Below are 21305 nucleotides of genomic sequence, written 5' to 3'. Positions count from 1 at the left end.
ATGTGTACATTATATCAACTGGCTGAAACAATACTACCTGCATAGTAAAAGTAATAGACAACCTCACCACTTTTAGCTTCAGAAAACAGATATATTTTCAGGAAGAAAATTTCCAAAAACAATTGGAACACTTCTTGAACTGGATTCCTTCCCTTTAATTAGAAGAATGCTAAATATACAAGATGGAATGTCATTTTTACCCCCTTTACCCCCAAGTTAGGGTAACATCATTGAGCTTTGAGTCAAGTTTAAGCAAATGGAGGGAGTGTGAAGAGATTGTCATATTTCTCAAACATTAAGAAATAATCATAAAAAGAAATAAATGCATATCTATCCACCTACTGCCTTTGTCTTTTTCCTGAAGGTACTTTTAGTTTCCCTATGATAACCTGTTTTGTCTTTTGGCATATTATTCCCTTTAGATAAATGTATAAGCTGTAAAGGCAATCTAAAAACATCATGGCTGGTCAGAGAATACATATGTTACTTCAAAACAGTCTTCCATAATTTTTAGGCCTACTAGTGGCATTGCATAATAATTGAATTTCAGATCAGCCAGCTCTACCACACACTAGTTTTGTGGCCATAAATGAAAGCCTTAACATCTTTGAAAAACACAGTTTGCTTATCTATAAAAGAGAGGCTCTAAAGCTTCAAAATAGACTAATTGTTAAAATATAAAATAACACTACAGAATAATTAACATATAAAGCTGAAACCTCAACAAATGACAGTGAATGATATACTCACTGTTGCAGCAGCTACTGCTACCAGCACGAGAAATAGCACTGATCATTGTGTCCAGTTTACAAAGGAGATCCTATCTATCTATAAACATATGAATACACACAGGTAGATGAAAACTGTATGTATACATAAGATAAAATGTACAATATGTAATATAAAATGTATAAAATGTACAAATTTATATATACACATACGCTATTAAGAGGAAAAGCAATCTTTAATCTCTATCTCTTGTCAAAAGACTACATTATTTTTATAAAGATGTTTACTATATTCTTCCAGGTAGATGTAAAATACTGTTTCATAAATAAAATAAATTAAATCAAGAAATATTTTAGCCTTTGAGGGCCTTGACATTTATTTAAAAGTTGATACTGTACGAACACAAATGACAATGAGCAAGTCCTGACATAAGGAAGAGAATGAATAAGCTCACTCTGGGGAATTTATCAAAGATTTTCACAGGAGGTAGCTTACGAGTTGGGTTTTGGATAAGAAGCAACTTGTCAGGCAGAAACAGAAAGGGAGTAAAGAGCAATTTTAGGGTAGAAAAATTGGTGATCCTGAATTAAATGAATGATGACATTATTCTCAATGACAAAACGATGTTGTTGAATTTATGCTGAATCTGTATAGATAAAAATCTATATATTTTAAAAGCTTAAAAAAGGTAATACACCATGGAGATTTTGATGCCTAGGAATATTTTTGTAATTCATGCATTCCTCCTCTCCAAAGGATAGATAATTTGAAAGTTTAAAAATGCATCAAGCTCATCAAGCTAAGGGGATAAAATATAAGTACTTAAACTTATTAGTTCTAAGCATCTCTTAAATACTGGAAACAACTTTCAGTTTTCCTACTATGCAACTCTATTTTGAGATACAAGTATTTTTTGTTTTTTCTCCCAATGCTTTTCCCTCTCCTTTCCCCCCATTAAAGTAGGTGTTCATCTTAGCCGGGGGAGGTAACGAGAGGGAGGGTTGAAATCAGAATAGCTTATCAAAGAATCTCTGCTTATGTTTCTCAAAACGTAAGCCCTTAAGAGAAATTAAAGAGTTTTGGGAGGATGAAAAAGGAGAAGCGGAGTCTTCTTTAGAGGCCAAGAGTCCTGGTGAAGGAGGGAACAAGAGTAAGGCTTCCCAAATAAGGGGTAAGGTGGGGAGGGATTCCCTTGAACTAGAATAAGAAAAAAAGAGAAAATAATTTTCAGAGTAAAATGATTTTGGGGCACATCTAAGAAAATGAGGACTTAAGCATTTCCTAAGACTCTCATAACTCGTTATATCACTTAGGTTTTGTTTAGTTGCAAGCAACGTAAGCCCAATTCACACTGGCTAACACAGTAAAGGGGATTTATTTTTTATTTTAATAAAAATTCCAAAGGAGTGCCTCAGCAATGGTTTGATTCATGGTCTCAAGATATTGCCAAGACTGTTATTTCCTCCATTTATTTGCTCTACTTTCTAAAATGCTACTTCATTATAAATATGCAATCCTCTGTGAAATGACTCCAATCTACTACTATCTGCTTTGTAGTCTTCCTTACTTCATGTCTCAGAATTCTAATAAGTCATGCAATTCACTGTGATTGCACTGGATTCAGTTGCATAACCACTGCTGGTGGAAGCCAAGGGAACACATTATGTTGATTAGTCTAAATCACTAAGAACCCACCCCTAAAATTTAGTCACCTTACTTTCCACCAAAGCACATGGTCATATGGGTGAACGCTAACCATCTGAACTAAAATCTGAGCACAGTAGCAAAGTGGAAGGGGTGAAAACCATGAAATTGGTGGAGAACAAACAAACACCTACTACTTTGGAAAGGTAGAGCAGAAACTGACAGACCAGAGGGGACAACCAGCGGGGCTATGGATGTTGCAGCAGTTGCTTGGGAGAAAACATGACCAAATGATGCATAGGTTGTCTTGTCATTGTGTAGGTGGGATAATTCTGGAGATGGTTGAAGTGGTTGGAAGAAAAGCACTAAGAAAGACTGAGGTTACGTTTTCTGTCAGCCAGACAGCTGAGCTACAGAAAAACATATCTATATCAGTGATGGTTTGTTCAGTTATAAGTAACAAAACCCCCAGCTTTTACCATTTCTCAAGAGCTAATACTTAGTGATTCAAGTATGATTGCTGGGGCCTATGTGGTATCGGTTCTTGGTTCTTTCAATTTCAATAGGCTCAGGACCTAGTAGTACCTCCATGACTCAGAACTCTCAGGGCACCCCTGAATTAGAGCTCTTCTTGCCAAACCTCCTTAACCATCCACAACTTCTTGATAACAAGTCCTGGAAAGAGAACTATTCCAACTAGAACATTCAATTTGGCAATGATAGAGTTTTGTTATTTCTCTATGAGTATTTTTCTTGTATATTTTGACTAAAAACTGTTGGTTGTAGAAGTATCATTATGCTGGTAATAATCAAGGACATGTTAAAGAAATATGTGGATAATAGTGCAATAAAAAGTTTACAGAGGGAAATATAAAGCCAGTTTACATGATATGAGGGGACTAAGGCTCAGACTAATGCACCGGAAGATAGCACTTGTTAATGCCGAGGGCTCGTGAGGTGAAAGAAGATAACTCAGCTGGGAGCTTATAAAGAAAAATGGAGAAGGTTGGAGTCAGCAGCTGAATTGCACCAAAATGTATTTTGTGCCAATTCATCTAAATCAGCTCTTTGAGGTATGTTTACTAGACAGTTCTTAATCCTGAGACTTTGATGCTTACAAGTAAAGAAAAGTTAGATTAATGACCCCTTAAATGTCTGCAGACTATATTTCTAACAGTAGATTTTTTTCCTGACATCTGAGTCCAATGGTTAACACTGCAAAGTACTTTCCACATGTGCAAAGATTATTGGTTCCCAAATCAGAAAGTTTTTTAGACAGTAGAGACCTAAATTCATAGACTTGTCAGTAGCCATTCTCTTTACCTGTCACTCTCTTTTTTTATTGCTCTTTTATTTCTGGGAGTGGAATGTTGTAATGGGTTACTTTAAAAAAGATGATATGTGTAATCTTTGGGGTATTAAGGTTTACTGCAACCTGCCAACAGGATTGTAGTGGAGAGGTTGGTTTTATGACCTCACCTGAGTGGTGAGAGACATGATTAGAATTTAGAAAGCTAGAGGATTGAAGCAAGGCAACATTTACTTTGAGAACCTAGGGTGTGACTTAGCAACTTCCGCATAGTTAAAATACAACACCAAGATATTAATACATTAGTATAGGTCCACTTGCTGGCAAGTTACAATGCTTTATTTGAACCTGTCTGGCTAAGAAGGATTTCAGAGAAGGTTCATGAAGTTATTAGAAAGACAGTGGTGTCTGGTTGGGTCTTTAAGACAGTCACAACAGGACAGGAAAGGAGTGCTTTCAGTGCCCTCTCTCTTTCCTACCGGTGTATCCTTTCTCTGGCTCTCCAAGAGGAGCGCTCTGATTGGTTCGTTTTTGACTCAGGTGACAGCCTCTGAACTGTACATCAAATCACTAATAAAAATTTTTTAAAAAATAATTGCAAAAATAATAAAAAGTTTTAAAAATTAAAGATTTCCCATGCTCTACCTCCCAAGGTTCTGATACAATTGGTTAGGGTCAGGCTCAGGTTCAAAGGTAGTTATTACTGGCTCACCAGGTAATTCCCATGAGTAGCTCCAGACCAATCAACTGTGTGACCATAGGTGCTGTGACTGATTATCTTCCCTAAAACCACATGGTTGGAATGGGGAGAGAATTTCTGAAGAAGGAGGATGTTCTTCCTGTTAGTTTTAATGTCCAGATACATAGCTGCTGACAATGTTATGTGTAGAGACTGAAGATGGAGGATCATTAGAATACATTATTTTAAGGAGGATCAGAGCATCTACAGAAAAAATCATAGCCTAAAGCTACTGAAAACAAAATACACTGTAATGGCTTGTCTAGCTTGGAACTACATTATTTTGAACTAACAAATAAGAAAATACAGAATTACAGTAGCTCTGGATTATTCTATAGAAAGCTATGCCTGCAATCTCAAGGGCAGAGTCCACTGACAAACAAAACATGCTTAAAAATACATCAATAACTATATATATATATATATATATATATATATATATATATATATATATAAATAATTTAACTGAACTAGAATGAGATTGTGCGATTGTGCTACAGCTGACTACATAAAAATGGAAACCAAATCATATTGGGACTCCGGTATTTAATTCCTGTTATTATTAATTAAAAAAAGCTAAAGAGACTCTGAGAAAAACCAGAAATTTAGAATCCCATAGCTTCTACATTATTTGAAGTAATAGGCCCTTAATTCCATTTAAATTTAAAAATTTTCATCTTTATGAAAATTTAATCATGTGAGAGAAACAAATTGGGCTTAAGTAATTCAGACATCCAATGACATTCTAATTAATTTGATGTCTGGATGAATATGCAAATTATGTCAATAGAAAGTTTTAATGAATCACTTCTTACCTGGCAATTCACAAATAATGTTTTCAAAATTCCCATGTTACCCAACTTATACCCAAAACTTGGCTCATCTATAGGAATTTGTAGCTTGTGGTAAATCAGTCACTTTTCTCAACAGTATAAATCTGTTTATTTTCGCATGGGTTAAATAATAAGTAACAGAAGCCAATGATTTATATCTGGGAATATGGTTCAGATCTTCACAATTTTTTAATTGTAAAAGAATATCCTTGACTTGTCAGACAGAACATTCAAATAGTATCACATGGCCATACATTTTGCAGCTGTCAGGAAAACGCTCCTGTTCTTTCTTTTCAGAAGGCTGGGGGCAGGCCTGGGAGGAGGTGGCAGATAGACAGTCTCTTCAATATCTCTGCTAAATTGTAGTCATGCATGTTGGTTAGGGTTATGAAGGCATGATAAATCCATTATCCATGCTGGGTCAACTAGCTTTTCTTGATATAAATTGTATTAGAGGTTAATAAACTATTAACTTCATACTTGGGTAATAGATAAATCACTCAGAGGCATGGGCTTTAAACTCCACTACCTTTGTTAATGCCATCAAATCCCAGGGAGGGTATCAGTGGCTTGAAATATCACAGTTGCCCATCTCTGAGAGGTACAGATAATGCTAATGAAAGGAATTTGTTGGATTATAGTCTGGGCCTCTTTGACTCCTCTGCTCTCTCTGGCATTTTCCCATCCTACAAAACAGAAGAATCTGTTCTTCTAACATTCTTAACATATTTTAAATCATCTCCTCCTACATCACCACTGCTGAATTTAGCCATTAATTATGTCTTAAATGGCATAGCTGCATCATCTCTGGAATTCTATGAAATGTATACCCAATATCGCAGCCAAAGTCATCTTTTTGAAACACAAATGTGATTGTCACGTTTCTGCTTAAACTTCTTCAAAGGCTTTCTATTGTCCTCTCAATGAAATCGAAACTCTTTTGCTTGTTATCCAAGGCATCTGATACTCAGCCCTCTCCATCTCTTTAGCCTTGTCTCTGAGTCCCACTCACAACTTGAAGTGCCGTCATTCTGAATGAGTAGCAGTTCCTTGAGCATGTTTCTTTTCCATGGGCCCTTGAACATTTGCACCTGCTGTTTCCTGTCTGAAAGGCTGCCTTCCTCTACTCCGGTTCCCATAGCTAGCATCCTCTCATCCTTCATAAGCCATATCAGGTTTAATGTCGCAGGGGAGTGCTCCATTCTGGGTCTGGTATCCATCTTGGTTCTTCATAGTTTCTGCCTATTAATTCTGTGTCCTCTGCCAGACGGTAAAATACTATGAAGCAAGGACTGTGACCAGTGCTTTGGCTCAGCAAATGCTTGACAAACAAAGGTCCATAAAACATTTGTGAGATTCACCATGAGGACCAAGTGGCCAATGCCATGACTGATGCTGACATGTATTGAATTGCTCAGTGGCCTTTCCTTGTCTTTTTATGCCATCGTGGCAATTTAAAAAAACTACAATAAAATTTCTTCCATCAAGAAATTCATAGGTCAGAGGAAAAGACAGATTTTATTCATGATTTAATATAAGAAGTTTTCTACGTGTGTTAATTTATGAAAGGGCACCTTGCCCAAAAGGGGAGTCAAGGAAAACTTCTTGGAGGAAATGACACGAGCTCAATTCTGAGGGCAGATTAACTCAGTGGCAATGAGCTGAGTGAGCTTCTAGTATCTATTGGGCACGGGGCTGAATCCTAGCTCCATCCCTTCCTAACATTATCACTTTCAACAAGTTATTTAATTTCTGAGTCTCAGTGTCCTAATTGTAAAACAGAATTAGTAATATCCATCTCATAGGGATGTTACCAATGTGATGAGCTTATTACTAAATTAAATGTTTAAGAGATTAAATGCAGAAAAAATGTAAACTACAAATGTATATAGCAATGACCATAACTTAATCATTGGATGTCTAACATCTAACAAAGTAACTGGGGGGATAAAGAAGAAAAGTTGGTATAAAAGAAGTGATTACTAGGTTAATGTAAATTGCTCATTGAGACTTGGAATCTATGTTTCTAATAAGCTTCCTTAATGATTCTGACAAATAACACTTGTGAGAACTACCCTGTTATGGTAGTTCTGTTAACACAAAGAAATGGTAAGAATAACAGCTATCCATGCTGTCCTAAATCTTTATATTAACTCACTTAATTGTTACAAGGGCCCCAGAAGGTAATAGCAAAGTCTTCAGCCTCATTTTCAAATGTGGAAACTAAGGCACAGAAAGGTTGAGTATTCAGCTTGAAGTAACTCAACCAGTAAGTGATAGAGGCAGAGTTCAAATGAAGGACATATGTCTCTCTTTCACCTCATGAAAAGGTCTGAGGAGATATTTTTTCATGCAGGTCGAATAACCTATAAAAAGAGCGAGAGGTGGGAAAAGATTGGCTTTCTTGAGAAATGATGCAGGTTGGCAAGAGTAAAATATATTCAGAGTTGGTGGTGAGGGCACAGCATTGGAGATAGAAGTAGGGTTATACTGTATAAGGCCTTTTAGATGATGATGATAAGTGTAATTGTCATCTCTTGCAGAGTTTTAAGAATAAAAGCGGTATGATATGGTTTATATTTTTTAAAAGATTACTCTGGATACTTTGAGGAGAAAAGTGGTCCAGGCGTGGGATGATATTGGTTTGGACTAGGATTCAGCAGAACAGGTGGCAAGATGTGATTGATTTTAAAATCTATTTTTATGTTTGTACCAGTAGGGCTTGCTCTGGATGCTGAGGGGGAATGCACAATTAAGCAAGATGACTAGATGATTTTTTTTCTGCCTGAATAATAAGAAAAATGATAGAACCAACTTGTTAAAATGAAGACTATTAGGCTAGAAGCAGCTTTGGCCCTGAAGGTAGGGAGTGCAGGGAAATAATAAATGCTATTGGGAAGATACCAGAGATGCCAACTGGACAGTTAGCTGTCCGAATTTGGAGTGCAAGGAAGCTCATGACTCCAGATTTGGGAATCACCAGCTGGTAGCTGGTATTTAAAGCCATGGGTCTGGATGAGATCACCTGGAGAATGAGAAGAGACCGAGGTCTATGCACTGGGTTTCTGGAGTGCCCCAGCATTTAGAGTGGGAGCCAGCAAGGACACGGGAAAAGAGCACTGATGAGGTGGTCGATAAACAGGAGTGTTTTGTTCCAGAAGACAAGAAATTGACACCATTTCTCAAATGCTGCTGAGAAATCAGTCAGAACTGAAAACCGATACTTGTATTTAGCAAGATGGAATTTGGTGTGACTTTGATAGTGATGGTATTAGGACTGTTGTGGGGATGAAAACATGAAAGAGGTTAAAAATAAGAAAATGAGGTAATCAATATACAATTTTCTTAGTTATTTGGTAAAGCAAAATAGAATAATAAGGCAATAATAGGAGGGGAACTTTGGGTTAAGGGATTGTGTGTGTGTGTGTGTGTGTGTGTGTGTGTGTGTGTTAAGATGAGAAGTTTTATATGATATTTAATATGATGTATTAAATTTATCTAGAAAAAAAGAGAGAAACTGATATTGTAGGAGAGAGGGGAGAAAACTGCAGAGGTAGAGTCTTTAAATGGGTGAGAAAGTACAAAGTCCAGGCCACGAGTGAAGAGCTGACCTTGGAAATGAGCAGGGAAAATTCCTTCCTTGTAACAGGGAGAGCACACAAGCAGACCTGGTGGTAGAAAAGTGAGGTGGTTTTCATTTGAGTGTTTGGGTTTTCTCTGGAACTATGAAGAGAGGTCAACAACTGAGCCTGAGGATGAGGGAAAAGGTGGTAGAGATCTGATGAGGGCAAATTAGATATGAAATTGCTGTCCTAGAGAATGAGAAAGTGATTTTTCTAAAGAAATGTATAAGAACTGCTAGGATGTCTGGAGGGTCCGTTTGAAATCAATGGTGATAATTTTAAAGTGAGATGAATAAGCACTTCTGTAGCCAGGTTCAGCTGCCCAGGAGCTGGCATGGAGTATGTAGGAAGGTGTTGGTTTAATCATGGTAGATCAACCAGAGATGAGGTTTGGTTGGATGAACACAAGAAAATGAGGAGGATAAAAAAATATTGAAAGTATGATAAGAACAATAGGAATATAAGCCAATATATGGGAGGGGATGGTGGGGGTCATAATGAAGGGTAAAAACTCAAGGGAAATGATGGAATCCATGATGCAAGGTTCCAGTGGGTTTGAATAATTTTTGGAATGAGGTATAAGAATAAACAACGAACACAAAGAAGAGGTGCTGAACAGAGAAGATTATACTTAACATAGAGGTTTTGGGAGAGGGGCCAATGAATGACAATGTCAAGATTTAGAGTAAGACCGGAATCCCTAAGGCAGGGAGGGAGCCAGGGAGGTGACATGCTAGATCATGAAGCAAATAAGTGTCTGAACCCAAACTAGAACACGTAATTGTCATATTCCTCCTGAATGTTGTACCTCACACCAACATTAGCTTCTAATTATTTTTTGGCCTATAAAGCCAGGGTGGCTAAATGGTGGGGTATTGGAGATGCTAATATGTATAGAGGGTGGAGAGAGAGAGAAGGGTAGTCTCATGAGTTTGTGATCCGTGCAAAGAGGGCCCTATGTGTTGAAGGGCTAACCTTGGTTTATTTTTATTTATTTATTTTTCAAACTGTAAGAGAATGTTTATTTGGAATGCCACATAGGGAGGAAGGGAGGGAGGGAGGGAGGGAGGGAGGGAGGGAGGGAGGGAGGGAGAGAGAGAGAGAGAGAGAGAGAGAGAGAGAGAGAGAGAGAGGGAGAGGAATGCTTTGAGAAATGAGAGTGAGGAGAAGTTTGGGAGTACTGAGGGGGGTGCCCTTGAAAAGAAAGTGGAGTGGGGGGGGGGGTATGCACAGGCCTGCTCCATAGAGAGAGAGACACCCATGCCGTTTTAATGCTCTCCTGTTGCCATATTTTAATTCTTACAGTTTTTTAAACCAGAGCACCACTTTTCATTTTGTACTATGCCCCACAAATCACATAGGCAGTTCTGGAGAGGAGCTTAGTAATCTTTTCACATTTGTGCAAATTTTCCATACGCTTCACTTTTCTCCATTTAGTATGCCATTAAAATTTTATCAGAGTTCATAATGTAAGTTTTAAAATACCCATCTGGCAAACACTTAACTTTCAATGTAAATTTCCTTTTAAAACCACTCACACTCAGTATAAATTAGACAGAATGATAAATTCCCAGACACAGGAAAGTGAAAAACCAAAAGAAAAAATATATTTAAGTGTAGGTCTGGAGTGTAAATTCATACTTGAATTAAAGCTTAAGAAATAAACTTTCATTTTTATTTCTTAGAATAAATGTAATATATGTTTGTTATGGAAGGTTTAGGAAATAAATATAAACAAAAAGATAAAACAGAAAAATAATCCCAAAAATCCTCAACAAGACTACCACTTTTAACATTTTGGTGTGTATCTTTCTAGGCTTTCTGTATATGTTTATAAATGTATATTTTGCACATATACCTTTGTTTGTTCCTATCTGATTATATTTTATGTAATATATATATATATATTTGTGCTTATTAGATTATATTATAAACCAAAGGCCTGGTGCACATAATTCATGCATGGGGGAGGAAGAGGCAGAGGGGTCCCTCAGCCTGGCCTGCACAATCTGGGATCCCTGCAGGATTGGGACTAAATTGCCTAAACTAGCAGTCAGACATCCGTCTTCCAATCTGGGACCACTGGCTCCTAACCACTCACCTACCTGCCTGACTGATTGCCCCTAACCACTTGCCTGCCTGCCTGATCGCCCCTAACTGCTTCTGCCTCTGCCTCAGCCTCAGCCATAGCAGCTTGGTCCAGAAGGACACTCGGAATGACATCCAGAAGGTCATTTGGCTGTCCGGTCTAATTAGCATATTATGCTTTTATTATTATAGACATACTTTTACAATATCATTTTAATTTATAATGAAATATATAATTAATCCTAACCTGAGGATATTTTTTCATTAATTTTTAGAGAGAAAGGAATAGAGGCTAGCAGGGGAAAGAGAGAGAGACATCAGTATCAGAGAGCAACATATTGATTGGTTGCCTCCTACAAATGCCCTGACCAGGCCCCGGATAAAATCTGGAACCAGATACGTGCCCTTGACCAGGAATTGACACTCTAACTACCTATCAGGGCTAGTTTAATAATATATTTAATAATACATTCTACTTACATCTCTATACTTATCATTAAATATTTTAAAATACTATTACAATTTAATATGATGTTCTATTTCTATGGACATATAACCATGTGTTATTAAACACTTGCTTTTTAATTCTTCACTATTATAAAAAATACCAATTTGAACACTTTGTATATATCTGTATTATTCAATAAGTAGTTTCTGGGTAAAAAGCATGTCCATTTTAACACTATTGGTACCTTCTTCCAAACTGATACATTGATTGCACCAAATTCCAGGCCCACTCAGTGGCAGTAAATATTAACCCTTCTTTTTTTGCCAATCAGGTAAATAAAAACTACTTAGCGTCATTGTTTTCTTTGTTTATAAGTAAGATTGAACAGGTTTCTGTATGTTATTGGCCCTTTCTTTTGTGATGGGTATCCTGTTAATGTTTTTGGTCTTTTTTTTTTTTTTTTTGTAGGTGGTCTTTGGTCTTTCTCTTACTGTTTTGTAAAATATCTTTACATAGTAGGGTTGTGTTGCACAGAATTTCCTTAATTTTTCAAAGCCTTGCCAAGGCTCTAACATCATATTTTCAGAGATCTGCAGGGTTACTGTGTTTTTCTCAATAGGGGTGCTTTTAAAATCCATCACTTGTTTTGTTTTTAATCTTAAAAATGCATGGTGATCGTAATTATAAAGAAAGTGTTAATATCACAGAAATTAAAAAAAAAACACATTTTATAATGTTTCTAAAATGTATAGCAAAACAATAGGAAAAAAATACTGCACTGGTTTATGGAACATTTCTATCTTTTCATTTGTTGCTCCAAAGCCTGGCAATGCAATCTATATACTGAACACTCTGGTTATTCGGTCTGTTTGTCCCCAGGCCTTCCTCTGAAAGAACTTTATTAATATTCTCATTGTGACCCCTGCTGGAAACTTCCAGGCTATAATATACAATTGTGCAATTTTGCAAGACAACCCATTAGGATGCAAAATGTGGAAAGCAAGATTGGGGCTTTGGATTATTGGATTTTTCTTACCCTCTCCAAGGTAATTTCTTCAAACTCATATTCAATTTCTGTCCCATTGACCTGTAAATAGGAACAAAAGAAAGAGAACTATTAAATATACTGAGATGGAGACAACATTTGGGATTGGTTTCATCCTGGCTATGAATAAACCACACCTTTTTTGATATGTGATCATACCTAAATAAAATATAATCCAAGCTATTCCAAAATATATGAGACTCTACCAAAAAATAATCAAACTTATTGCATCCCTTAGAATTTTGCAACATTTGTGGGACAGAGAACAAAACAAAATATGCATTGTGAATTGACAAAGAATAAGCTATCCAGCAGCAATGTCACAGTTGTAAGGAAAATATTTTTCCTAATGTATTTTAAAATACTATCTATGAATTAACACTAGTAAAAAAAATCAGCTTTACAGGCAGCACAACCACATGCCATTATTTCATCTAAAATATCATTAAGAATGACCATGTCACATAAGAAAGCCTTTCTTTATTGGTTTAAGCTCAGGTAATCCATCCCTATTATCCTATCATTATATTTATTAGGAAGCCCTGGACGGTGTAACCATGCCCATGTACTTCAGTTGTAATGGAAAAAGAGCAAAGTAGGACATTGTCAAAATTCTTAGTGAGACATTTGATTTGAACTTAAAGAAATACATTTTAAACACAGCCAACTAACATATAGCATAGGCTTTAGATTTCAATAGATGTGCATACAGCATATATCAGGAGTTGCTTTAAAATAATCCAACAGATATTCAATTCCCACTCTTATCTATCACAAAGTTCTTTTGAGCCAGACAAAACTCAGCAAAACCATTCTCAAATCCCTAGTTCCTTTTTTTTGTATATGTGATGGCAATGTCAGTAGCATTTAGGAATCAACAAGAAAGACTAATTTTTAATTATAAAACTGTCATTGTAGAGTTCTCATTTCAATTGACTTTCCTATCAATAAAAAAATTTAAACATAGTTTTTGCAGATTGAGAGTTCTATGGAGGCAGGGATGGGATAGTCTACCAGAGATCCTGGTAAGGAAGAATTAATAAAACAAACAAGCAAAACAGGGAATGAATGGCTTGCTGAATGGAATGCTTTATTCATTATCTGACTTAAAAACAAAGATGAATTTGCTTCCCTGGGGAACTGGAATGTAGTAACATCAACTGGAGATGTAATTATAACTATAATCAACAAATACAAAAAGAATGACAATATATTTTATTTATGTGTGTCCACCGGCCACTTAGAACATGTTTTTGATTTTCTAATTACATGAGCTAATTGGTGAATCACATTTTATTGTGTTACTACATTATCAAACAGCCCTAAACCAAATTTGATTTTCTGGGCTTCAGCAACTTAATGACTCATAGAAGAGGGCTTGATGAGGTTAGAAAGCTTTCGCAACTCTATGGACGTTTTTGTTCTTCACGTGTAAAAATACAAAACAAAACTCAAATCCCCTGTATGTGTGTATTTTCACCATATTCTCTTTGTTTGTTTTTATAACTTTGTTGAATTAACAGAGGGAGGGCAGGAAGAGAAGGCCGAATTGATGTAATACATTTTAATTCTCTCAGCAGGGCTCCTCAAAGCTTTGTTTTGTTTCAGTGCATCTCCAGAGTGAAGCCCCTTCACATTATTAAAGCACAGCAAACAGGGAATCAAAAAACAACTCCAAAGAGAAAAAAGACAAGCTCCTGATGATAAAGTCTAAAGGCTTGGGGTGAAAGAAATCCTTTTAGGTGGTGCTTAAAAGACAAATACATTTTAGTGGCATATGTTGCATGGTCATGGTCTATAAAAATCTTGGCTTAACATTTCTATGATCATACAGGCTGAGGTATAGATCCTAGGAGCATGAGTATATGGATGTTCCCTGGTCAGCTCGATGGGCTGTTGCAAGCTTATGTTTATTTACATCATGGGTCTTCTAGTTTCAACCCAAATTAGTTGTTTGCCTAATTCAATAGCATCCAGGATGTCTTCATATGAAGGGATAATGCCATCAGGGTTTGGATGTAACCTTGTTTTTAAAAGAAAGATCCCATGACAACAGAACTTAATAAAATTTAAAGGTATGAAGGGTTTTTGGCATAGATGAAGCAATATTTCAACCTTTAATTGAGAAACATTTAAAACATAGATTTCTTAGAGTCCAGTATGGGAGTTCTGGAAAGACATTTAAGAGGTCCTAGTGACCATTCTCTCATCACTAGGAGAGCATAATCTATGTTCTGCCTAAGGACCGCTAAGTCAGAAAATCCTGCAACCTCCCTTGGCAAAGACCTTGGAGGAAAAAATAGGAGAAAGAAGATCTAAGAATACCTCCACTGAATGCATTCATGAAAGTTAAGTGACTTTTCAAATGAGTACACAAATACAATATTCTTTATTCTTTACATATCTCCTGCCCCCCCCCCCCGCATTTATTTAAAGGAGTGGCTCCTTATTAAGAGGTAAAGAACTAAAAGGTATGAAAAGTATTTCCTCTTAGCCATAATGTTGTGTATTCTCAACAAAGTAAAAGACCCACCATTATCTTCTGTGGGTTTATAGACAACTGTCTGACTTGCCTGGTGGTCTTACTCTGCCCCCATCAATTCATGCCTTTCAATTCACAAAGTTCTCTCCTAAAAAAGTTCTGCTGAATACAACTGTTTGCTGTTCTGGACCAGTAATATTTCCCCTGGTAATATTTAATGCCTAGTAATGTTTAATGCCTCTGATAGTGTGGGGACTGGACAGCTGCATGGGGAGGTTTTCTGTTATTCCAGCTCTGAGCTCTGTCTGGGACCAACACTTCCAGTCTCCTTTCCACCTTGGGAAAAGAAAAGTGAGAGGGGCTGGCAGTTCAGTAGACAATGAGGTTCAATAAAGTAGATGGAATTTCCCAGTTTTGAAAAATCTGTTTTTCTTCAAATTCATGCTTTTGTCTGAACCGAATTGTTCTGTAGTGACAGCTGGTAGGTTTCTATGGTGGCCAGAAAAGCAAATTAATGCCACATTGTCCTGTACTGTTCTGGGCATGTAGCCTTCCTGGCATCATAGGGAAGTAAAGACAAGAGAATGACCAACTCAAATTTAAACTCAGTATTTAGTTTTAATTTCATAAACTTGGAATGTTTTACATGATTCTTTCCTCTCTGACAGCCTTTAGTTAATTTCACTGCCCCCCCCCCTCTTTTTTTCCCTTCAGTGATCTACCCTGTTTCCCCGAAAATAAGATAGTGTCTTATATTAATTTTTTCTCCCAAAGTTGAGCTAGGTCTTATTTTCAGGGGATGTCTTATCTTTCCATGCGCTAGGTCTTATTTTCGGAGGATGCTTATTTTTGGGGAAACACGGTAGTAACCATCTGCCAGAATAATAATATAAGTTAATTTTGAGTTGTATTTTCATCTCCTAAAAAGAGGTTTTTCATGAATAACACATGTTAATCATTCCACATTTAATTGCTCTTTAATTGGAATCTTAAGTAGTGATTTTTTAAATTTCTTTTCTTCTTTGTTACATTAGTAATTTTATTAAAACGAACAGCCTATTAAAATCTGAGATGAATGAGTTTTTATACATCTCCATATCAAATATTACAGCAAGTGCTAAAACAAATATCAAACTTCTTAAGACTAAATACAATTCTACTCAATGAATAATTATTGAGCATACATGATTTGTTACGTGATGTTAACAGAGACTGAGAGAATAAATATGTTTAAGATCTGATCTCTAGTTTTAAGAAACAGAGTTTTCAAAGAGGCACCAAACACAAACACCTCATAGAAGTGCGATACAAAAGAGGTGGATTAGAGCCCCACTGTTTCCACATGCAACATCTATACATCTCTATTTACTATTTGTTGTATCCAGTAAGTCATCACTTAACATTTTTGAGGAATTATACAACTTTAAGCAAAAGGACATGTAACATCAATTTTACCATAGCTGATTGGTATAAATAAGAGTTAATGCCATCTCATCAACATTATAACGGAACAATGTTGAATAAAATATTATTTGAGGACCTTTAGTATACAGATTTGATTACTTAGCATTATAGTACATGGTAAATAATGTACTAATTGTGCCCTTTATTATAAGTAATTATGATATAAGGAACATGCTTCGTTTCTGAATCTGTTCTAGGTATTTATTCTGCAGCATCTTTGCTGCAGATATCTTTGCACCAAACATCTTCATGGCACAATTAATTCGCTGTAAATTAATTTTGACATAAGACAGCTCAAAGTTTGGGGTGGTTCTGGTAAGTTGGTTTTATTTTTCCATTGAGGAATCAATCAAGTAAGTTTGGTAGATTTAATATATTTAAGTTAGTTGCCAGTTTGTTTCATTTCCCATTGAGGAAGTTCTTGCACCTTCTCCCATTTTTATATATATAAACTTGAGCCCTGGTGCACAAAATTCATGTGTGGGTAAGGTCCCTAGGCCTGGCCTGTGATCAGGGCGATCTTTCCTGGTTGCCCACAGCTGGCCTTGCCCCCTCTGCAACCCATCCCCGGTTCCCCGTTTGCCATCAGAGCCTGCGGGATGGAGAAAAGACCAAGAATTCTGCTGTTCCTGCCTGCTTGCTGACTCTGCCCACACCACAAGTTGCCCTTTGTGAGTGGGGTGATTAGTGGAGTGAGGTCCTTGGCCTGGGGCCACTTGTGTCCCCTGCTACCCACCCCCGGTTCCCCATTTGCCATGGGACAATCAGATCCTGCTGGCCAGGGAAAGGGACCAAAAGGTAGTCAGTGCACCTTATAGTGACTGGTAGAGCGGTCATTCTGCCATTAGGGTTAATTTACATATTACCCTTTTATTATATAGGATATTAGCTAGCTCTTCCAATGGTCCATAATGTGACAAGTAGGTATGGTGGTGGTGGTCTTAAAATAGTTATAATTTCTTCAAAATGGCAATGATTTGTCCCAAGAGTGGGTTTCTCATTTTGAAACACACCATCTTGGGAGAGAAGGAGAGGTTGAAGGCCCTCTTGAAGGGTGCAGATTTAGTTACGCCCACATTTCTCACAGAACAAGAACTGTGCTTAGATACAATCTACAAAATAAAATTAGCTATTTGAGTGGTTTTGACATGAAGCTGCATACATTTTAAGTAGAGTCTCCCTACTTTTGTTATTCTTTTTTTATTTTACAGCAAAATTGCCTTACGATCATTAGTTATGTAGCAAAAATGCTTGCAGAGATGTTTATGGCAAAGATGTTTATGGTGAAAATGTTGGACACGGTCTGAATATCATAGTTTTAGTACACTATAAAGCTGCTGTTGGCTTTGGGAGGAATGTGATGATCATGGGGACTAGGAAATCTGGTTTTGTGGCTTCTTGCCACTCTCAGAGCAAACAGGGCCCATGCCACTCTGCTTCATCTATGGCAACAGCATTTACCACAGTGTCAGCACTCAGATGCACAGCAACTACGTGGATGAGAAAATAGAAAAATCAAAGAATCAATAAAAAATTGTTGCATGGGTAAAACTTGATGCTCTCAAAAAAGACTCTGCTTGCCAGTGGGGATGTAGTTCCTACAGAGCCCAGGCCTTTCAGCATACCCAGCTTAGATATCTTCACCTCTGATATCAGATCAGCTTTTCTCATGAGCCCTTACTGCACAGAGTCATAGCCAGTCATCAAATGGACCAGCAATTCTACACACACACACACACACACACACACACACACAAACAAACACACACACACTTGTTTGTATTCCTCTTACTTAATATCTTGCCAATATTTATCTTTCCTATTGGAGGACCTTTTACAACAAGTGCTGTGCTGTTTTAGGCTCATTAATGCTTGAATGCCATCTATGTACTCTCTTATGCTCAGTAGATAAGAACATAGGTTCCAGCGGGAGGGGGGGGGGAAAGATACAGATTTGAATCTTAGTCCCAATATTTATGAGATATGCAAATGAAGGCAATTTCCTTAATCTCTCAAAACCTTAATTTTCTCATATGTAGAATGGTACTAACAAGATAACAAGTACTTCCCTCATATGGTCATTATGAGGATTATATTAGACTAGTGGCCCAGTGCACAAAATTTGTGCATGGGGGACTGGGGGGGTTCCCTCAGCCCAGCCTGCACCCTCTCCATTCAGGGATCCCTTGGGGATCAGGCCTAAACTGGCAGTCAAACATCCCTCTCACAATCAGGCCTGCCTGCCTGATCACCCCTAACTGCCTTTGCCTACCTGCCGGATTGCCCCTAACCCCTCTGCCTGCCTGCCTGATTGCCCCTAACTGCCCTCTTTTGCGGCTTGATCTCACCCCCAACTGCCCTCCCCTGTAGGCCTGATCTCACCTCTAACTGTCCTTCCCTGCTGGCCTGATCTCATCCTTAATGGCCCTCTCCTGCCAGACTAATCTAGTCCCCAACTGCCCTTTCCTGCTGGCCAGATCTCACCACCAACTGTCCTCCGCTGCCGGCCTGATTGCACTCCTAACTGCCCTTCCCTGCTGGCCTGATCACCCTTAATGGCCTCTGCCTTGGCCCCCACCACCATGGCTTTGTCCAGAGGATGTTGGACATCCAGAACATGGCCGGTTGACCCGGTCTAATTATGGTCAACCCAGTCTAATTAACATATTACCCTTTTAGTAGTATAGATATCAATAGATTATATAGGATAGGATGGTTTAAATGGGGGTAGGCAGAAGCCTTTTTTATCAGGAGGAGAAGCTCTTGGCAGACAAAAATACATAATCCATATATCTGGACTGATAGCCAGCCATATGCACTATACTGCCAAACCGGTCATTAAAAAATTGAACCACTTTCTTACATCTTACACCAAACAGCTGTTGCCCTTAAAACCCCTCCTCAGCCCCCGCTTAGGTTCTATGCCAGCCAGTGTCAAAAGCTTCGCAGTCAGTGTTGGTTTGTCACGGCAATCCAGCACTGACCTCCAATCAGTTGAGCCTTCAGTTGTTTTGGAAGTTGCAGATCCTGGGTTTTTATATATTAGGATAACTTATGTGAGACATTTAGCATACTTCTTCAAGTGATAAAGATACTTCAGCTATAATACCACACAATTCTCTTTATGAATTTTTTTGAGGAACAAGTGAAATTACATATTAACTGCCTAGCACTTAATAGGTCTTAAACATTGAAATTCCAATTAGTTCTGGATTACCAATCTGCAAGGACCACAATATTTATTTAATCAAATATTGAATGCTTGCTAATTTCCTCAACGATATAAAATATAACCTGATAAGAAAAGTTTCTTTCCTCTACAAAATATATTCAAAACCTCTTCTAACCCAAACACTTCTTTCCTGAAACCCATTTACAATATACTGTACTGCAGATAGGAATCATCTTAGCTTTCTCTCCCAAAACAGATCAGCATGGCGTTCACTCAGAATGTGATCTCGATCAGACTTTCTCCCTGTCTTCTACCCATTCGCTCTTGCATTTTCTTTTAAACATTTTCTTGCCCAAACTTGACCATTATGTTGTTCTGCTATTGATGCTCACATCCCTAAAGTTGTTTCACTGCATTCCTTACACCACCATCGCTTGAGGACAAAGATTACATGATACTCATTTTCGGTCCACTGTAGCTTCTGGCACCATGACTCATTCACACCAGGTCTCCAGAAGAATCTTTAGGAACGAGTCACCTGAGAACTCCAAAAATTGAACTGCACTGAACTCTTTTCCTTCTTTAAGTAATTTAGACAGCCCTTAACTATTGCTGTCTTTTCCTAAGAAATAAGGCTTGTATTAATCTCTACATCTCAGGAAATTTGTTTACATACATGCATTGGTAATGTTTAATTTAAATAATGAATTATAACATTAATCTAACATTTATTGAGTGTTAGGTAGAAATGATAAGCCCTGGAGATACAAAGATGAGTGAGATATAGTTCTTGCCCTTAAAAGACTCAGTTTAGCAGAGGAAACAAGTGAATGGAAACATGCAACAAAGTGATGAGGGTGCTGAAGGAATGGAAACATGCAACAAAGTGATGAGGGTGCTGAGAGCGGTGGCGGAGGTGACCCAGAGGAAGGGACAGATGATTTCACCTAGAGGGAGTCAGAAAAGGCTACCTAGAAAGGGGGCATGGACTGAATGTTTTCATAGGCAGGTGCTCACCAGATGGATTGGAAAGAGGCCGTCCTATCAAGGCATAAGGGGCAGCATTAATTACTTCCTCAGAGTGTTCTGTTTAGACCGTTGGCCTTAGTGTCAGAAGACCTGTATTACAGACTTGATTCCATGGTTTGACATGCTGGTCACTTTAGGCAAAGCATGGTGCTTTAATTTTTTATGTATATAGATTATTTCCGAGGAAACCTTCCAATTCTGACCTTCTAGCATCAGGGTTTTCTTCCTATCTATTGTTTAAATCATATTTACTTTGTCACTTTAATCAAGGTTCCCCTGCCCAAATTTTTTGATGGATATTTTTCTATTAACCTCTATTCCAAATATCTCAACCAGCAATCCATAATCCTACCAACTGGTAACTCTCTGAAGTCCACAGATGACTGCCATGCCTCTTCCTAATCTGTGAGGTTACCCATCAGGGAGGAAACTAAGCAACAGTATCACTCACTCTCATTGGCTACACTCAAGAACATCACCAGCAGCACCATCTCCACTTCTACTCCTCAAAGATCTCCAGCCTTCTGGGGAAATAAAATCTAGCTTTTTCTATTTTAAAATGAATTAAAAAAAAAGCAAGGGAGTTTGCTCTAATCTAAAAGAAAGAACTACTAGAGAAGAACAATGTTCATTATTTCCATCTTTTCATCACATTTAGCTTTAATGTCTCTCCTGGATGGATGAAAAACAATCAAGTGCT

At 37.6% G+C, this 21305-nt stretch overlaps 1 protein-coding gene across 18 annotated transcripts in view; it reads right to left on the bottom strand.

Moving 5' to 3' along the window:
- Positions 1-21305, bottom strand: part of LOC311628225 (disks large homolog 2) — a gene marked incomplete at its 3' end in the record, with an annotated part of 1110130 nt that overhangs the window by 574078 nt on the left and 514747 nt on the right. For all 18 annotated transcript variants that reach the window (XM_084895257.1, XM_084895256.1, XM_084895260.1 and 15 more), the window contains one exon: positions 12450-12500. In XM_084895257.1, the coding sequence (XP_084751383.1) occupies positions 12450-12500 (51 nt within the window). The remainder of the gene's footprint in view (positions 1-12449; positions 12501-21305) is intronic.

The sequence above is a fragment of the Pipistrellus hanaki genome (genome assembly GCF_964339955.1).
Source record: "Pipistrellus hanaki genome assembly, chromosome: 9".
Taxonomy (NCBI): domain Eukaryota; kingdom Metazoa; phylum Chordata; class Mammalia; order Chiroptera; family Vespertilionidae; genus Pipistrellus; species Pipistrellus hanaki.
The sequence above is the reverse complement of the archived record's forward strand: the minus strand, read 5'-3'. Positions and strand labels throughout refer to the sequence as shown.